At 38.7% G+C, this 21,369-nt stretch overlaps 1 protein-coding gene across 8 annotated transcripts in view; it reads right to left on the bottom strand.

The window, feature by feature from the left end:
• Positions 1-21,369, bottom strand: part of ABI3BP (ABI family member 3 binding protein) — a 515,514-nt gene that overhangs the window by 187,441 nt on the left and 306,704 nt on the right. For 7 of the 8 annotated variants that reach the window (XM_088481142.1, XM_088481145.1, XM_088481144.1 and 4 more), the window contains exons 10-13: positions 19,326-19,397; positions 16,042-16,116; positions 6,515-6,583; positions 6,120-6,179 (exon numbers count right to left, since the gene is read on the bottom strand). In XM_088481142.1, coding sequence (XP_088337268.1) covers positions 6,120-6,179; positions 6,515-6,583; positions 16,042-16,116; positions 19,326-19,397 — 276 coding nt within the window. The remainder of the gene's footprint in view (positions 1-6,119; positions 6,180-6,514; positions 6,584-16,041; positions 16,117-19,325; positions 19,398-21,369) is intronic. The other variant, XM_088481148.1, reaches the window with a different exon arrangement.

Below are 21,369 nucleotides of genomic sequence, written 5' to 3'. Positions count from 1 at the left end.
AAAAAAAAAAAACAGCCCAAAGTAATGGCTACTTTGGTGACCTGTTAAACAATACATACAAAGAAGCTCCCAAATGCTGTCCTATGCCACACTGAAATAAAAACAATTGGTCAACCTGTTACTTGTGACTATTTCATGATGTTGAATGAAGTTTCACAAGTACAGTACCTGCATAAGATTAGAAATGTTCATGAAGTAGCCCCTATTGCGAGCTAATATATTATTAGTCCAGGTTGATACAGAATTTTTTTTAGCATGACTGAGATAGTGATATCTTTGCTTTTTGATAATTCAATGTAAACAAACTTTATTTAAGGCACAAAAATATTGTATAACATTACCTTCAGGCTTTGTGTACAAGGTGTATATGAAACAAATGAATTTTATGTATGTACACAAACTTTGTTTGAGCCACAAAATTATTGAAAATATTGTAATAAATTACCTTCAGGTTATGTTTATATGGTGTATATAAAACATAATTGTTTTCTGTGTATAGATTTGGGTCCCATTCACAAGATATTTTATTATGGTATGCTATTATTCCAAAATACGGAAAATTCCGATATCCAAAATACCCCTTGGCCCAAGCATTTTGGATATGGGAGACTCAACCTGTACCTTCTAAGATGTGTAAAGTTCACCCTAAGTTTACCTGAAAAAGCAAATATGTGTGTGTGTATATATATATATATATATATATACATACACACACACATATACAGTGGTGGCCAAAATTAAGGACACGTTTTGAAATTTGAATGTTTTTCAACTTGGAATGCTTATAAAAACTGTTTCACTTCACGCAGCGCAATGATTCATATCAAATGAAAGGAAATTTAATGCTGAATTCAACACAATAAACAGAGGTCAAATATTTGCATTACAAGGGAAGTTATGTCGTGAAATCAACACTTAGGGTGAAAATCCCTATGTACTTATGATGTTACTGTCCTATCAGTATTTCGTTGGGTATCCTTTATTTTTCAAGACAGCAGCACAGCGATATGTCATTGAGCTAACCAATGTTTGGAGCTCTTCCTTCTTTTTTATGTGGTGCCATGAGACAATTATAGCCTCAATTAATTGTCTTTTATTGGATGTCTCAGATGTACCAGTTTTTTCAAACAGAACCACAAATGTTTTATGGGGTTCAGGTCTGGGCTGTTTCTTGGCCATCCCAGCACCTGTATGTCATTCTCCGTGAACCCCTTTTTGCATGTCCGTGCAGTGTGGCAGGGAGCTGAATCCTGCTGAAAAAAAATGGGGCATTATCTGGAAAAAGATCCCTGATAGAAGGTAGAAGTTTTGGTTGTAGGATGGTATCAATGTACTTTTTGCTGTTCAGTTTGCCATCTATGACATAAAGGTGGCCTACAGCATCTGCTGTCATACATGCCCAGATCATAAAACTTGTAGGATTCTTTGTTGTCGATTGAATAACATCTGGATGTACCTCTTCCCCAATGCGAAGTCTCACATATTTTCTCCCATCACTACCAAATATCGATATCTTACGTTTCGTCACTCCATATCACTTGTTTCCACTGACCTGCTCTCCATGCAATGTGTTCTTTTGCCCACTGTATTCGTTTCTGCTGCTACTTTTTATTCAGCAATGGCTTTTTTCGGGGAATCCTACCTTTTAGGCCAACCTCCATTAGTCTACTCCGTTCCATTCTTGCACTGACAAAAACACCAGTTGCACTCAGTTTACTGCTAATGGCCGCAGATGACATCCATCTGTCCCTGACGGAAATTCGTTTTATTCTCCTATCATCAACTGCTGTTGTGCACTTTTTCTGGCCTTTTCCTTCTTTGTTTTGTATAGATTGTGTTTCCTGATAGCGTAAACAAAACTTTCGTACTCCTGATGTTGTCACATTCCCTCCAATTTCTCTCGCAATTGCTGCATACGAAAGACCATATGGACTTAACACCATAATCCTGGATCACGTCGCTGTGCTGCGGTCTTGAAAAATAAAGGATACCCAACAAAATAATGATAGGACAGTAACATCATAAGTACATAGGGATTTTCACCCTAAGTATTGTTTTCATGGCATATCTTCCCTTGTAATGCAAATAATTGACCTCTGTTTATTGTGTTGAATTCAGCATTACATTTCCTTTCATTTGATACATGAATCATTGCACTGCGTGAAGTGAAACAGTTTTTATAAGCATTCAAAGTTGATAAACATTCAAATTTCAAAATGTGTCCGCAATTTTGGCCACCAGTGCATATATATGCACACACACACACATATATAAATGTATGTGTATATATATATATATATATATATATATATGTACCTGCATAAGATTATAAATGTTCATGAAGTAGCCCCTATTGCGAGCTAATATATTATTAGTACAGGTTGAGTCTTAAATATCCAAATATACCAAAATACGGAATATTCCGAAATCCGGAATTTTTTTTAGCATGATTGAGATAGTGAAACCTTTACTTTTTGATGGTTCAATGTACACAAACTTTGTTTAAGGCACAAAATGATTAAAAATAAAGTATAAAATGACCTATAGGCTGTGTGTATAAGGTGTATATGAAACATAAATTAATTTCATGTATGTACACAAACTTTGTTTGAGCCACAAAATTATTGAAAATATTGTATAAAATTACCTTCAGGATGAGTGTATAAGGTTATATAAAACATAAATGCATTCTGTGTTTATATTTGGGCCCTATTCCGAAGACATTTCAATATGGTATACAAATATTCAAAAATACGGAATATTCCGATATCCAAAATACCCCTGGTCCCAAGCATTTTAGATATAGGAGACTCAACCTGTATATATATTATATTATATATATATATAGAGAGAGAGAGAGAAAGAGAGAGAGAGAGTTTTGCAAGCATTGCACACTCAAACAGTTTAAAATTTCTTTAGCAGGGGTGCTTGGTCATATAGTATGTATAGTCACGGCCGAACCAGAACAAAGAACTGGTAAACCAGCACACCAAGTATTAATGCAAAAAAGTAAATTTATAGCCTCTTAACGATAAATCATCATCATAAAAATGACCACATATCAGTTCACATAAAGTGCATTAGTGCCAATAGTTGTGTAAAGCAGTAAAAGTACTTATCCAGTGATCTGAAGTGTGAACCGATGCAGCAGCATGACAAGACATGGCCCGACAGCTGTTTCGGCACCCACCGGCACCTTCGTCCTGGGGCATAAATGTTTGACCACATAAACTGCTTACTTATACTAATATTTACGAGCAACACCTGGGTCATACACCAATCACACACCTGTGGAACTCACTATAGGTCTTTTACCTCGGCCATTCGGTCGGCCGCATCCAACGGGGACCCGGAAGTGATGCGAGCGGTCACCACCAGTCCACACCACGAAGATATCGTCTATATATCGTACATAAAAATTAATATACTTGGCAAAACAATGAGTCATGATATATCTATTTTCATACACGTGGATAAATAAATTAGCGTATGTGGGGGCCATATTCGAGCCCATCGCCGTTCCACATCGTTGTAAATAAAAAGTATTATCAAACAAAAAAATATTTTTATGCAAAATTATATCAATGAGCAAAATGACAAAATCAACTGGTGGACCTTCATAGTGAGGACTGGTGGCCATCATGTCTCTGATGGCTTACATGTCTTCCTCATGAGGAATATTTGTATACAGATTCACAATATCCATCGTCACTAACAACACATCATCTATTGGCAGTGTGAATTATTTCAACATATTCACAAAATGTGTAGTGTCACGTACATAGTATTCTGGACCAGTGGTTGCAGTAGGAAATTGACATACTGGGAAAGGGGCTGGCATAAAGGAAATAATAGGCCTGCCCGGGTGGTTAACTAAGGACTTATGGATTTTTGGCAATATGTATAGCAAAAGAATAACTGGGTGTTCTTGAATTAAAAATTTAGAAGTGCTTTCGTCAAGCCAACGATTAGATAGGCCCATATTGATGATGTTAACAATCTCTTTTTTATAATTCCATGTGGGGTCACTATGAAGTTTTTGATAGCACGTCTGATCAGATAATTGCCTCATAAGCTCATTGATGTAATCCAATCTATCTAAAATGGTTATGCCCCCACCTTTATCAGCTGGTCTAATAATAATTGCCTTGTTGTTTTGTAAAGAATTTATTGCCATAGTTTGTTCTGTGGTTAGATTGCTATAAGACATTTTTTGTTTGCGAAATTGATAAAAGTATAAATGTATGGGCTTTGTACGATCGGCTCAAACGTGCTCTTAGGTCTAAAAATATTTCTAGATTCAATTTGTGGCCCCTTCTTACAGAATTTTTTTTTAATTTTAATTGTCGTTGAAATTTATATAGATCTACTTCAAAATCAAATGTTTTTTGTTTGAATGTTTTTACAAAAGAAAGTCCTTTAGAGAGCACCTATAATTCACACTTAGTCGGAGTATATTTTGATAGGTTGAATATAACTATTTCTTTTTGGTCCTGTTGCTGCCTCTGCCGGATTTTTGCCCATTTGGATTTACACTTAATCCCTCCCCTTCTACAGGGTTTATGTTTTCGGGTCTCGGGACCCTAGATCTAAGAGATCTTTTAAAATACATCATCGTCTCAATTGTGAGAGTAAATTTGTAATTTATATCATTAAATGCCCATGTAATTGTTTATATGTGGGCAAAACAATAATAATGCTCAAAGAACGCCTCGCGTTACACAGGTCCTTGATACGTAAAGCGTTTCAGACTATGGACGGCAACACTCCACCGGTCGCAAGACATTTTGTTGAAAAAAAATCATAATCCATTGGACTTTAAAGTTATGCCTATAGACCACATACCTCCATTGTTGAGAGGCGGAGACCGCAATAAACGTTTACTACAATGCGAAAGCCGCTGGATCTATAATTTACAAACTTTATCACCATCAGGTTTGAATGAAGAATTGAACTTCAGCTGTTTTCTCTAACACATGGCTAGATATGTTCTTTTTTCTTACCATTCCCCTTATTACTTTGTCCTATATTGTGTTATATGTATATTTTTTGTGTAGCTTAATTTTTGGTCATATGTATGAATTTACTCTGCTTAAGTACCATGTAGCGATACCCCACCTGAGATAGTTAACCATCCATGCCTGATATTACAAGTACGTCCTACTGACACATGAGGCAATAGCTGCGTTGTTACAGCCAGAATGAGGCTTCCGGTAGATGACACGCAAGCTCCTTTGGACCGTTCGTGTCACTTTCGGGTCCCTGTTGGACGCGGGGGACCGAATGGCCGAGGTAAAAGACTTATGGTGAGTTCCACAGGTGTGTGATTGGTGTACGACCCAGGTGTTGCTCGTCAATATTGGTATAAGTAAGCAGTTTATGTGGTCAGACATTTATGCCCCAGGACGAAGGTGCCGGTGGGCGCCGAAACAGCTGTCGGGCCTTGTCTTGTCATGCTGCTGCATCGGTTCACACTTTAGATCACTGGATAAGTACTTTTACTGTTTTGCACAACTATTGGCACTAATGCACTTTAAGTGAACTGATATGTGGTCATTTTTATGATGATGATTTATCGTTAAGAGGCTATAAAATTACTTTTTTGCATCAATACTTGGTGTGCTGGTTTACCAGTTCTTTGTTCTGGTTCGGCTGTGACTATATATATATATATATATATATATATATATAAATATTTTTTATTTAACAATCCATGCAATTCATATATGCATACTATTATTTGACAGTGTTAAACCATTACATTAAACTTAAAAATATTCTGTGAGAAGGACCACTGGTTGATAAATATTGGTATAGAGAATAATGCATATTTGTAAAACTATATTATTCATTTGTTTTAGGAGCAACAAGATGAAGTCCCTTCATCAGAGACATAAGAGCAGAAAATACCTGAACTGAATTCTGTCTATTTTAGCATCCACCCACTTTATAGCTATATTAAGCAACATTTCACACCCCAGCTGTTCCTAAAGTCCCTGTACTAGTTTACAAGGTTTAGTGAGGCTCATAGTTTAACAACACCCTCATAACTAAATTTATTTTTTTCCGGTCAAGATTTATTTATATTTACTTTGTAAAAGCAAATATCAAAAGTTTACCATATAAACTTTGTGGGATAGTCATTGCCTGTGGCACGTAAGTAGCCAGTCTTTCAATTGCTGAAAGAAATAAATCCATTTTAGCTTCTGCATTTGAGGTTGTGACAAAAGAATGGATGAGACAGGAATTACAATGAAAAAAAATTAAGTATTTATCTTATAAGATGAATTAATCTTTCAACTTAAGAGGGAGTATGAAGAAGCGTTACTGGAAGCCAGTAATAAATTGCAGAGGATTTTATTGTTAAGCCATTGCTAGATTAACAGTGTGAAGTGCAAATTCATATTGCTAAACTTTGAAAGCTCTTTATCAGATTGATTGTAGATGCAGAAAGGTCAGAGCGTGAAAGCAACTACATACAGCTGTGAGTGGTTCATCAAGCCTCTTTATTTACCAAGTACAGACTCTGGTTGTTCAGTAGGAGACTCAAATGTAAATGGAACTGGTACAATTGTAGGGGATACTGTTAAAAGAAAATGTTAGATGTCTTAAGACACAAAAAAACATGCATAAAATAACATTTCTCTACAGCAGCTTGTGCAACACAATTACATCTTATCCCACACTCACTACAGAGAAGTATGTAAATCCTGCACAAAATCTGACTCCTAAAATGTCAAGAAGACAATGTTAACATTGTAACTATCATCCAATGCACTAATAGGTTAAATAGCTGTTTGTGTCTTCAGTGTTATAATTTAATATTTTGACATTTATTAAAATTTTATATTTATAAAAGGGTTTCTGTTTTAATTTTAGTACCAAAATAATTATAAAATATTGCATTTCCCTAAAATATAGCTGTCCAAGAGCCAGCCTGCTGTCCACATTACGTAAGCCTTGATCGTTTATAAATAGTACAACCACCATTGTGCAGTATATAAAACAGGCAACAGGCACCATTGCCTACTTTCCAGCTACAGATCATGCACAGTGAATAAAGTTGCAAGATCTATCTGCTAAATGGAGTAACGTGCATCACGGTGGGGCATATTCATCACCCTAAATACCGGGGGGGGGGGGGGGCGGTTGACGCGTGTCATCGTGGCCCAACCCCCTGCTTCACAATGCCATTGTGAAGCAGGAGGTTGGGGCCACGATGAAGCGATCACGCGGTCATGCCCATTCTCCGCCTCCAATGCTGCATCATCGCTGCGTCACGCTCCCTTTCTGCCGCTCCCGGAAGGAGGGAGCTGAAAGTCGGCAAGTATGATACAACTCACTGCGATGTGGCGGTGGATACCAAATTTCCTTAGCAATTCAATATTGCTCCGATGCAGAGACAGCTGCTCTGAAAAGCAGCTGTCTCCACAAACCCTAACACTGCTGATTCTGCCACTAATTAGTGGTGGTGGAATTTTATCATGACTGCTTTGACTTGAGTTTTTTTTTTTATCTACTTTAAGGAATGATGAATGGGCTCCAACAGTATATGATATCAGTGTACACGAGTAAAAACAAGAAAAACCATTTGAAGGGGATTTTGAACAACCCACACACATATCTGCCTATCTCTAATACAATCTTCATTCTTTCTTTATGTGCTACACTCCTGAAATACAGTGTTGGTAAATATGATCTTCATCACTTGTCACTAAACGCAAGTGACCTAGGTCACAAAGGAAAATATCTGTTTTGCTCATAAATACACTACTGTGCTATTAGTTCTTCAGCTATCCTAGTATTTTCCTAACATTTTATGTTTTATGTTTTGTGGTGCTGGATGTGATGCACACATGTAGGGGAATACTGGTTATTCTTAAGAGAATAATGACTTGAAATACAATCATAAGACTTCAGTGTACAGTATTTTGTTCTGGTGGTGACTCAAAATGTGATTATTTGAATAACTCATATCAATAACATACAATTAAATAAAAATAATTTTAATTATGTTCTTTTTATTGCAAGATACAAACTATAAGAGATTCTTAGTAAATAAGAAACCATTATGCACAGACATCTGTCCCACTATTTATCTCATGTACAAAATTGATTTACAAGTGTTATGGTCAGAGAATTAAAATAGAATGAGGAAAAGAATCTGTGGAAACATTCTATTATCTTGTGGGACTGTGGCTGACATACTAATGCTAAGGTTTCTGCTATCCACATACAGTAAATGCTGCAAACAACTTGGGTTCCACTGGCACACTTCTCCACTGTTTTCACAGCTTCATACATATCCCCCAAACCTAAAGTATTTGTTTTAAGGATATCCCTGAGTTAGTACCCAGTCATTTTGGTTCAACCAACTGTACTCAAGCATGAATATCCTTAAAACCTGGACTGTTAGGGAGCTTTGAGGACCAAGTTTGGGAAACAGTCTTCTACGCTAATCATTTTAATTTTACATATTTAAGAATTTAGGGCCTGATTCATTACGGATCGCTATTGTGATCACAGCTGTGATTACGCATGCAGGTCATTGCAAAATTATGGTAATGACTGCAATCACAAAGCTATTATAGAGACACCCACTACCGCTTTCGCACATGCGTAATACTTTGCAATCATGCGTATACATTGGGAACATCGAGTAACATCGGCCCCTCACACACAATTACAACAGGCCTTACCTTACTCAGAAATTGCTAACATCATCGCACGCAGTGAGTACTCAAGCTGTGCATGCCATCGCAGTGGCTAATTTATGCACGCCCCCTGTGTGGCGTTCAAATGGACAGGCATGTCTTTTTATCTCCGACCGCCCCCTGTCAACACTCCCAAACGCTCACTTCCTGTCAATCACTCTGCATTGGGTCTCCATAGTCTATGCGTTCGCAGTATGATCACAGTGGAGCCTCCGCGAACTGCAATGCATACGCAACAATCGGCCAACTGAGTGCGGAATTGCAATGGCCCTTAGTTTGAAAAGACACAAAGAATACTATTTGGCATTCAAATAACAAAGTGTAATTGTCATATGTTGAAGACCTTGAACTCCTGGCACACATCTATCTCATGTGGAGAGCTTATCAATGTTGGGAACCCTTACAGCATGAGAATTATCAGAGTAATGACAAACCTGGTTCATTTTACAGAGGAAACCCTTATTTTTTCAACTCTAATAGGGGAATGATGCTGATTAATGTAAGACTGTCCCGAGTCGTCTACAGCAGGGAGCAGGGATAATCATTTTACCATATTTCTTACATTGATTAAACCAGGGCTCGACAAATCCTGGGGGACAGGTCACCATGGCGACCAGATTTTGCTGCCTGGCGACCAGATCTGCAGGGAGGGTGGAAGCAGTTCCTTGTCGGCCCCAGCAAACCCTGCCACCACTGCACTCGCCGCTAGTGTAGTGCAGACCGCGAACACGGTCCACACTACACAGTAACAAACACACAGCCGCCAGCAGCGGCTGTGTGTTTGTTATAGCAGCCGATGAGAGTCAGACAGACTCTCATTGACTGCTGCGTCCACTGAGTGAGCCCCCCGCAGCAGGTAATGGGAGAGACGTCATAACATCTCTCCCATAGTGCAGGAGAAGAGCAGGCTGGGACTCAGAGCAGACAGCGGCGGTCGCGTCAGCAGCGGGGATTCAGGTAAGTTGTGTTTTTTTGTGTGTGTGTGTAAGGTGGCCACTACAGTGGGCACTACAGAGGGGGGGTGGTCGCTACTTGAGGCACTGTGTGGGGGGGCCGCTACTGGGGCACTGTATGGAGGGGCACTACTAGTGGCAATGCATAGTGGGGACTACTACTGGGGGCACTGCATAGGGGGGATTACTACTGGGGGCACTGTATAATGGGACTACTACTGGGGGCAATGCATAGCGGGGACCATTTCTGGGGGCACTACATAGGGGGACCACTACTGCGGGCACTGCATAGGGGGGTGGCCACTACTGCGGCACTGTAATGGGGGGGTGCTACTAGGGCGCTGTATAGGGGGGGCCGCTACTAGGGGCAATGCATAGTGGGGACCACTACTGTGGGCACTGTATAAGGGGCACTACTGGGAACACTGCATAGGGGGACCACTACTGGGGGCACTGCCTAGGGGGCCCAAAGCATATTCTTGCATCTGGGCCCACCACTCTCTAGTTCCGCCACTGCCAGTGGTGGCTTTGCTTGCCCGGGGTTTTTTTGGCTGCGGAGGGGTGGTCTTCCTGGGGGCACCCCCTTAGTTGTGTGGCTGTGGGGGTTGGTTGCCTGGAGAGGGGGGATAGCTGCTCAGTAATGTGGCTGTGGGAGGAGGTTGTTTGCCTGGGGGGGAGATACATGGCAATGTAGCTGAAGAAGGGTGGTTTACCTGGGGTACCCCGTTAGTGGCTCAGTAATGCTGCCCCTGGGGAAGGGGGGGTCTGGCTCCTACATGTTCATCCTGGCTCCTAGATTTTTTATACATTTGTCAAGCCATCGATTAAGATCCTTTTTCACTGCTTGTTCTGTTTGTTCTTATATCAAAGTTCGTTTCCAGCAATATTTAATTAAAATGTCTTAGCTGATTGCTTAGGATATATCCTGAATGAAACTGAATAAACAAAGCTATTACTCAATCTAGTTTGAGGTTTTCTGGTTTGGAACCATCAACAGCAGGGGAAAAAAACATAACATATTTTTTGTTGTTGGCTAGAAACAATAAAACAGAGTGACAATATATTCAACAAACTCCTGCTCATCAGAAGACTCAAGAGGACCTATCACCTAAAAAGAACTTCTTTGTAATACAAAGAATAAATTTGTATTACAGTTTTTTGCCTTTTTTTTACGTGGCAGGTTCTTTTGGCAGAAGAGGAAAATGGAGGATAAAAAGTATCCATATAAATGTTGGGGTTTCTTATGTTATCCCAATGTCAATCTTATATTTTTTTTTTGTCCTTTGTGAATATTCTGGAATACTATTTACTTCAACATTTACAGAGGCTGTCAGGAGTATATACTGAAAGAATGTACTGTATACTAATGTGCACTAGAAGACAGGGAAAGAGAAGAGAGACTAGACACCATGGGGACGATCCAATTAGGTGCTAGATGGGTCCTCCGTGCCCTTCTCACAGCGAACTCACCCTGCAAATTATATTTGCAGTCTAATTCCAAACTCACAGTGGCGTCACAAGAGGGGTGTGGGCCGCACTTGGGTGTCACCCGCCGAGGGGTGACACTAAGGTGCCAACTCCTCCTTCGTGACAGGAGCCAATGTCTGCACTGTAGCATTAAGTGCAGCACTCGGCTTTTGTTACAGTGAGGGAGCCGTCACTGCACACAGGGCACCTCCAGAACCCCCCCACCACCACCGAGTGATAAGAATGGGGGCATGGGCTGTGAGGCCACGCAACCTTCCCGAGAAAACAAGCCCCTTCCGCATGACCACGCCCATTTTTGACGGCATATGGCTTCGCCACATACAATCCTTCCCTCCCCGCACCAGGTGTCATCCCGGGGAGTAACGCCACTGCAAACTCGCATTGAATTTCCAGAGGAACTTTGCATTTTTTGTGCACACACTGAAGTCTGGATTTCCCAGCAAGCGCAAAAACTGCAATATAAACCATATCTTCCTGGAAGACATACAATAAGTAAAAGGTAAGTTCTGTTTCATGCAAATGTAAAAGTGCTAAAAGATGTGTATTTCCCAAGAAACCCTATTACAGGGTTGTGTCTGTATAAACATGAGAATTTTGAATGCAGTCCCTAAGATGTGAAGGGATAGCTGCTTGATTATACCACACCACATTCAAAAAGTTAATGACTCCATGAGCCCTACATTGCTGAAGTGATTTGAGGATTTATTATTTTTCCAAATAAAAGTACGAATTTCTTAATTTCTAAGAAATCTTTAGAGGATAATACAGGGCCGGCTCCAGCAGGAGCCGCGCCCTGTGCGACGAGGGACCCAGATGCCCCAAATCTTGCATACTTCGAAGCTGCGCACGGCTGAAAAGGGCGTGGTCTATGGTAAATGACGCTATTTGGGGGAGTGCCCATATGGCACGCCCCCCATTTAACGTCAGGCTGGGGGCGAGCCCAGCACTACGTCAGCAGCTGGACTGCTCCCAGCTCTCTCCCTGCACTGAATGGATGCCGCACGCATGCGCGCGGCATCCATTCTTGTTCCCAGGGGCCGGCACCGCCGCACATCTGTGGCGATGGAGGCACCCAACATCCCAAACGCCCGAGGAACACTATGTCCGCAGGTGGAATAGCGGGGCAGTGCCCAATAAATGAGCCTGTCCCGCTGAAATCGGGAATGGCTGAGACGGGTGTGCCCTCTACGGGGTGGCGCCCCTGTTCGACTGCACTGGTCAAACATGCCTTGAGCCACCCCAGGATAATACCTGAGGGAGACTTTGAAGGGTGTCTCGGAAAAGACACCATTTTGATTATATTTGCTTTGCCCATAAACTATAACCTACAGATGTGTTCCCATACATCTAGCCATGTGGTGCGTGAGTCTTTAAATAAAGCACAATGGAACTTGGTGTGGGAAAAATGCAGCAACCTCTGCATCAGAGCACTTCATATACAGACTCAGACTCAGTCACACATAGATATACAAGTGTCACAGATATCAAATACTCTGTGCAGTCCCTAGTGCGTCTTAGTCGCATTGCAATGCGAATGCAAATAAGTCATACGGGCCCTGGTGCGCTGAGAGGGGCTGTTTGACGTGACTGCAGCAACATGAGGACACATCAGTAAGACGTTTCCAACCCACCAGTTCAGTGCTAAGATGACAAATGGCCACAGAGATATTAACTGCATAAAGGTGAGAAACATCTTTGGTATGTAGAGTATGGAATGCTTGGCCCATCGTAGATCAACAGTTTGTGCCCATGAAGGTCAGGTACTGCCACTTTTAAGCAGTAGCACAGAGGACTTCTCAAACTTAACCCAAAACCCAAGCCAAACTAAATTGTTTAATTTATGGGGCATAGGGATTCTTTAGGATTGGAGAGATATAATAAAATGTCATCAATGAAAGCTGAAATTTTAATAGACCAGTCTCCAATCCAAAATCCCCCCAAGACTGAATGACTCTCAGCATAGGATCCAGGTCCAAATTAAAGAGAAGCCGGGGTGGGGTGCAGTCCTGTCTCATAACATGAGACACCTCTACCTTCTCATCCTGTAAACCATTAACAAGGAGTGAGGTACCCGAAGTGTTGTAGAAAAAACTTAATCAAGTCCCTCTGTGCCAAAGCCACAACGAGACAGGACTTCATGGAGAGAAGGTCAAGAGACGAAAGACCCTTTGAGCATCCAGGCTGAGCAGCATATTAGAATGGGCTGAGGTAAAGGTAAAAAAAAAGATACCGTCAGTGCTGCTATAGCAGACATATGCCGTTCACTGAATGGCAACCCTTAATAATCTGATTGGTGTTCCGTGAGTAACGAGGAGAAAATACTCTGGAGACGAGTCGATCCACGTTGATGAGCGTGATAGGGCAATACCAATTATATCCACTGATATGTTGGTACAGATCCTGGATGATGACAATATTAATAAGTGATTTCAATAAACGGTCTTAACAAGATGAGGCATATACTTCAATCCATTTACTTTTGCTCAGGATTAGAGACTCTTGCGATACATATCTTATCTAGCTGGTAACTGATGTCTACATTATGTTTTTATTTATATGAACATGTGGTTTATAAAGTAACTGCACCTTGTTTATTCCATTCCCGTATTCTTCTTTATTTTTTCCTTTCTACGATTGTACACTGCCTTTTATTCACCTTGTCTTCCATCAACATCAAATAAAGAAGACATTAAAAATATTAAAAATACTAAAAAACAAGCAAAAAACCTTCAAGTACGCTCTTTAGTGATTAGTATCATGCTATGCATGTTTTCATCACTTTCTAATTTTTGACAGTGAGTATATTTTAATTTTACATTCAACTGCAATTACATTACAGAAATATGTAACAGGAGTAGAAGGATATTCATTCAAGTTCTCTTCAACAACAGGATCTTGGGTTTCAGTGATGTCAGTGAACCAACAACTGTAATTCTATGGAACACTGTGAAAAATGTAATTACAAATTAATAAACCCCTGTGATTTATGTTGGATAATAGGACCTGTCGTATATATGATTCTATTTCTTTACAGATTAGAATTATTGACATACAGCAGTTATTCATACTTGCTGCACACTGACACATACAAGACAGCAGTTAATCATGCTTGCTGCACACTGACACATACAAGTGTACCAGCTATCCAATGGCAGTCCAAAAGCAATTACAGCATATAGGGCCTGATTCAGGAAGGATCGCAACTGTGATTACGCATGCAATCAGCCGATGGGTGCATTCCTTCTCATGCGTATGCATCGCAGTGCGTGTGCGCAAACCAGCCACTGCGATCAGGACTTTGTTTGGGTATAGTGACAGGGGGTGGTCGGCGAAACGCAGGCGTGCCAGTGCGTTTGAACGCAGTTGCACGGCTGTGCATAAATTAGCCATTGCGATGCCATACGCAGCTTGGGCTTTCACTGCGTGCGATAAGGTTATCAATTTCTGAGTAAGGTCTGACCTTGTGTGCGTGAGGCTCCAATTGTAATTGATGTTACCAATGGTTTCGCAGTCTTGCTAAACATTACGGATGTGTGTTAGGTAAAATGGGCGTCCTTTTGTTAGGCTGCGTGTGGTATTGCGATCGCAGACATTAGCATATCTTCACAATGAGACTGCGTGCATAATCATAATTGTAACCGCAATAGCAATATTTACTGAATCAGGCCCTTAGTTTACTATTCTTTGGGTCATTCCACATCAGATCACCCCCAATAAAATGAAATGCCCACCACCCATCTCAGATTTCTATGAAAATTTTTTTAGTTAAGAGAGGATGTCAAAACAACTATTTCTGCCAAATATCTCAACTGTCTGACAATTAGTTGATTAAATATTGATTTTTCAATCTATTAAATAATTTATTAATCGCGGCTTCTTTATCCAGTTTATTTGAAGTATCAAGGTGTTTATTAGGGAATCACCACAAAATTTGGACCCCTAAGGTAACTTTTCCTCCCAAATCCAAAAATCCAAACCAAATTCCTTTATCTGCCTCATGTTTTGCGTTATGGCAAAAATGCATGTTTTTCTAATAGAATTAAAAACGCTAGGTTCCATCGACATTAGGGATCCTATTTTTTTTGGGGTGCTTAAAAAAAGTATACATTACTACCACGAAAAAAATCAGCGGGTACTCTGTTTCATAGCAGAGAAAAAAAATTACGCTTGACGCTTGATTACTGGTGTACCGGTGTCACTTAACATACTCTAGTCAGCCTTCCCTCCCCTGTGCCTCCCCCCTACTCCAGCCTTCTCTGCCTTGTGCTCCCCTTATCAGTACTGGGCCCCACAATTTTTGGTGGCAGCCCTGGCCACACACACTGTAATATCTAATGTGGGATAGGGCTATTGGCCTAATATCACAGCTTGTGTGGACCCCATAACCGAATATAATCTGACTGAAATCAGTTGGAGTATTATTGCACATGTAGGTAAATGCAGTCGGAAGGTGACTGTAGATGACTGCTATTGGCCTATGTATACAGCCATCTTCTGACCACACCAGCAGACATCTACAGTAGCTGCTCGGTACAAGCATTGAACAGCTGGATCTTCTCCAATTGGAATCCTTCGTATGTATAATCAGCATTACAGAATACAAGACACTAATATAAACAACTTTTGATCACTCAGAACAAACCAAAAATGTCAGTAAGACAATAGTAATGTAAACTACTCAATGTAAGGTAATAGGAAGAATTGACAAAGGAACTGTAATCACTACATCATGGGTGCATGATGTTATTATTAAAACATATTCCTATTTGTACCTGCATCTGGAAAGAATATGTTACAGAAAAATTAGATAAAGTAATGCTTAAAAATATTTATATACAGTGCTTAGGATAGCAGGAATATTGTACAATACACCAAGGTGTTATTACCCGAAAGAGTTGACTGTCCATAGGTGACAGAAGGCTCAGCTGGCATATTATTTACTTGACTATAGGGATGAGTTACTGTGGGTACAAAGGAAGAGTCAGTTTGGTACATTAGGCACAGGTATGCTGCCATGAATTACTGTAGACACAGGGGAACTAGATTATGTCCTTCACTAATCCATGCAGATCGTACAAAACATATATCATACATGCTTATTGAAGTGAAACCAAGGAAATGAGTTAAGGTACATCACTTAACATAAGTTAATATATAGGCATTTTATGTTAGCCATCAGATCCTGGAATGTGGTGTGCAGCACAGAACACCAAAAAGACCACACAAAATCTTACAATTTGAAACAAAAAAAGATGTGTGAAAATACATGCACACATATTTGCTGCTCATGCATTAAGACTCAAAAGCATATATATAATTAAAATACTGGAAACATGAAAAAGCATCTATTAAGTACAGTTAAAACTAAAAGTATGCTTTCTAATGATATTCAGAAGCATTTGCTAAACATAGAGAATATTGTATAAATAGTAGTGTGTTGACTACAGTTGACTTAGGTTTAATAGACAAAAAACAAACATATCTGTATGGATAACCACACATAATAAGACTTGTTTGGGTTTTCCAATGCCAACAAAAATAGAAAATGAATGAAATGGAATCATAAAAATATAATTCATAGCGACGTATTTCTTTGTGGAGAAAACTTGTTTTCTACATGTGAAACAAAAGGGTTATTGATGGAATGAAGATAATCCAGCCTGAATTGATTGTGGCTGCACTGGAATGCTATAATATTTTTGTTGCATAGAAGTGTTTGGCCAGATTTATACAATGTGGTTGGAAATGTGTCATTTTATGGGTCCTAACACAAAATATTTTACTAATTTTCAACCAACTCATTCTTTATAGTGGAGTAAATTGAAAGAATCTAGTGGTTTATAGGAAACTTTTTTTTTTTTTTTACTAGGAATTATACCAGCCTGTCACAACTCAATTCTAATCCTACATTTGAAAATTTGAGCAGTTATTGCCAAGGCAAAAAAAAATAAATCTAATTTCTCGACCTACAGACTTTTCTAATGTAACTCAGTTATACGAGGTTACCATTGTCATAAAGAAGTCTTCACAGGATGGCAAATAGAAATAGCAAGTGTTTGTAATAATATTACATTTGAAAAATATTTTGGTTTCATTGATAACTGCACTGGTAAAAAAAGTGCAAACTAACTCTAAAAAAATGAAAATTCAATATACAATTTTGAATGTACTGGTGATGAAAATCAATACAATATTAAATAAAACATGACTTCCAAGTAGCAAATCATCTACAATTACATGGTATAAAAATACTGTTATCAATATGAAAATAGTAAGCTTGTAGATCAAGAAATGGAAAACTACTGTATAACTAAAAGTGCATTGAAAATTTAGATTTTTGTACATTTCAGAGTAAAGTTAAATGTCTGAATTAGCAATGGAGAGCCCACAACTCATCTTGAAGCCATCCATTCGATAATAAAATGTTTGTGAACCATTTAGATCAATCAGTTTTTCTGATAGTAAAACAAACTACATTTAAAATTATTAGATGCTCTGCACCATTACAATAACTGTCTTCCTGAGTTTATCCACTGTTTCATCAACAAATCTGTAGTCACAAAGGCTGCGATGTTTGTTGTACTGAGAGTTGTACTGTGAGTCATAGCTAGCAGATGGAAGGGGGGTGTAACCTAGGGCCTGATTGAGAGGTGGAAGCTAATTCAGCCACGACTGCTTTTTTTAAGCAGTAGATTGTGTCTTTATGTTAACGCCGCAGCTGGTGGGATTCGCTCAGAGACTAACTGAAATCTGCCTATTTGCATAATAGATTGCACCAACGGACACACATCGATTAGACATTAGAGAAGCCCTATGAGGGCTCAAAATGTCATTCGAAACATAGCCACCGATGCTAGTGCAACTACGAAAAAAGACGCAGTCGCTTGTCTACGACAAGCCTGCATCTAGCTAGACAACCACCCCTGTAACCACCTAGGAACGCACATTGAAAATGTCTCTATCTACAAACAAATTTGTTGTGCGTCCCCTGGCGGTAACCATTGGGACGCATGTGCAGACTGATAACATTGGCCGATTGGGACCGAAATCGACACAGGGTCCACCTCTGAAACATGTCACTAATATGATGAGCAGGATTCTCCTGAAGAATTATAAATGTGATGGGATAGCAGTACAAACAGCTTTATTTTCAACATTCGCAATAAAAAAAACATTAAAAAAATAGTTAGAAATCATCATATTGGTATGAATTGAAAGTAATGTACCAATATATTAAAAAATACATTCAGGGTATGTTGTTATAATGTTTACTTTGAATCATGTTTTGGTTATTATAAACAGAAGAAAAAACAAACAGAAATTAGGATTTCAAAATGAAGAGAGAACGATAAAAACAGCATTTATTTTCTACAATTGCTGCTCACAATGTAACAGGTCATCTGTAGACTAAAGCAATGCTGGAGTGCTAGAAAATGGAAAAAGGGTGATTTCAACATGCAGCACAGTGCGATCATTGGCTGATGAATGATTTCTAAATGAACAAAGAAAAGAAGTCAGAAAGGATAGAGAGAATACATTGTTGTGGAATACAATAAATGAATCAGAAGGAATGACAAAGTTCAGCCATGGTTTCCTAGAAAGACAAGTTACTTGTTTAATGAACCAAATAAACTGTGCAAAGGAGAATGTGGCAACAATCATGGAAATAATGTTACCCATGGTCGCTCTGACCCATTCTAGGGTAGCGGCTGACGAATCTGGAGTGAGAGATTCTACAATAGGATGGCTTGTTACTGCCACAGAAATGTAGAATTTAATTTATAAAAACATTTAAAGGGCATAAAAAGATCAGACATTAACAACAAAATAGATGGGTTAGCTTCCCTGTAAAGTTAAGACAAATCCGTCAACAGTAAACAAAAACTACAAAAATAACCATTTGAGAAAAAGCATAGTATTTACTTGACAACTTGATAGTCAAAAACATTAAGTCAATTACGTCAATTGTAGCTGTAGTTAAATCTGCAATTATTTCAATATATTAACATGCAACAGTTAAATACAATACAAAAGTAAGAATAAAATATATGTTTCTTTATAATGTTAAGGGAAAAATCCTAAAGAGATATGGAAGATTATTATTTATATTTAAGTGCAAAATACATTTTAGAAATATATGTTTCTGGTTATATATAGTGGAAAACAGTACCTGATTTGGGTTCTTCAGCAACCGTTTTTCCTGTAGTTTTAGTGATCGGAGGGGACGCTGTCACTCTGGAAACTAAATAATAATAAAAATTCCATAAAAAAAGAATTTTTTTTCAGTCTTCCTGTTGACGATGCAGTTCTTGGAATGCTTAAATATTCTTATACAAAAGAGCAGGACAATCTCATAAATAATGATTATGTCACGAGGTACATATAAGAGCTGAAAAGAAACAACTGTCACGAAAAGCAGAACAACCCAATGGGAACACTGTTTCTTCCATTCTGCCAATTTGCTAGATTTGCATTTAACCTCTTGGAAAAAAAGTGAGCTGTCAGCCCAGTGACATGTAACTAATCAGCAGGAGGAAAGTGTTTCTGTAATGACAACAATATGTGCTTTTCTTAGTACAGGATCAATAATTCAAACATTTGAAGCAGATAAGAGATCATCACCGGTATTAATGGATCAGCCTAAGAACAAACGGTGTCTTATTCAGCCAAAGTACACGGGAAAGGGAAGGAAAGAGCAAAATCGTATTAAAGGACAGGGAAGAATAGTGGAACAGTCTTTTCATAACATAACAAATAGATTTCAGAAATAAAACAGAAATGCAAGTTATCCATTTTTTTTTCATGAATTGCTATAAATACAAGTACAATGGGAAAACACGTGCAATCGAGATAATATTGGCATCACAAGTAGGAAGGAAGATGAGGTATTGTTTGTGTCATAAATAATAATGTATGAGTGTATTCATACGTGTTCAGTACAGTAGACGTGTAGCATATACTGGCCTTGACCAATACTACAATAACTGACAATTACTTAAGACCTCACTATGTGACAGTGGGGTATTAAGTAATTGTCAGTTATTGTACATAGTTTATGGGGTATATTTACTGAAGTGCGGGTTTAAAGAAATGGAGATGTTACCCATCGCAACCAATCAGATTCTAGCTATTATCTTCTAGAAGGTGCTAGATAAATGATAAGTAGAATCTGAATGGTTACTATATGTAACGTCTCCACTTCTATAAAACTGCACTTTAGTAAATATACCCCTATGTCTACTTAAAATGTTACACTGGCAAACGTGCTGATAAGCTCTCTTCACATATTTTAAATGCAGCTCGATGTCTAAATTCAAGACACTGGATAGATATTGACCCTCCTCCTCACCAACAATGTATAAATAAAATTTGGCACGTTGCAGCCATGGAGAAAATATCAACTTATCTCCACAATACCTCTCCTAAGTTCCTTATGGTTTGGTGTGACTGGTTCACATATAACAGCACCACGCCACATGTGACCCTGCCCTCAGGCTTTTCGAACCTCTTACTCTAACATTCACATTTAACTTATATTAGTTATTGTTTATTTTCTCTCCATTTTACTATGGCGACTTTTATTCAAGTTTTTCCAATATACAATATAGACCCGGATTCAGCCTCCTTCCTACTTATCCTGTCCCCCATCTTATTCTTCCTCTTTTTCTTCTCTCTTAATTTTTCCCTTCTCTCTTCTGTGTGTTTTTCTGTTTCCTACTAGTTTATTATTTTTTCTCTTTTGTATTTGTACCATTATTTACAGTCTATTTTGAATATGTGCTATGATATATAGCAATCTTTACACTTCTATATTTCATCTGTTTTCAGATTGGTTTATTGCTATATGTGTCTTTTTGATACTTTACTATTCTGTATATTTGTTTTTGTAATATTTCAAATATTTTTCTAGCCCATGCACATATTGTTGTACTTTATTTTTGTAAAATTCAAAATTAATTTTGTAAAAAAAAAAAATAATGTTACCCTAGCCAGTTGTAAAAATTGACGAGGGCAAGAAGTAAAATATCATTATAGTTTCTATTAGTCCAATTTGGTAAATTTTCAGCTCCAATTTAAACAAATAAAACTCTTCTTTACTGATACATTTTTTCAGATGCCGTAAGCCACTGATATAGGAAAGTAAAAGGGGTGCATGCCTCAGGAGGAATTGATATGGATTTGGCTACAAGTTCAAATCAACCATGAATCACTTT

Source organism: Taudactylus pleione, unplaced genomic scaffold (assembly GCF_031769625.1).
Source record: "Taudactylus pleione unplaced genomic scaffold, aTauple2 ptg000265l, whole genome shotgun sequence".
NCBI lineage: Eukaryota > Metazoa > Chordata > Amphibia > Anura > Myobatrachidae > Taudactylus > Taudactylus pleione.
The sequence above is the reverse complement of the archived record's forward strand: the minus strand, read 5'-3'. Positions and strand labels throughout refer to the sequence as shown.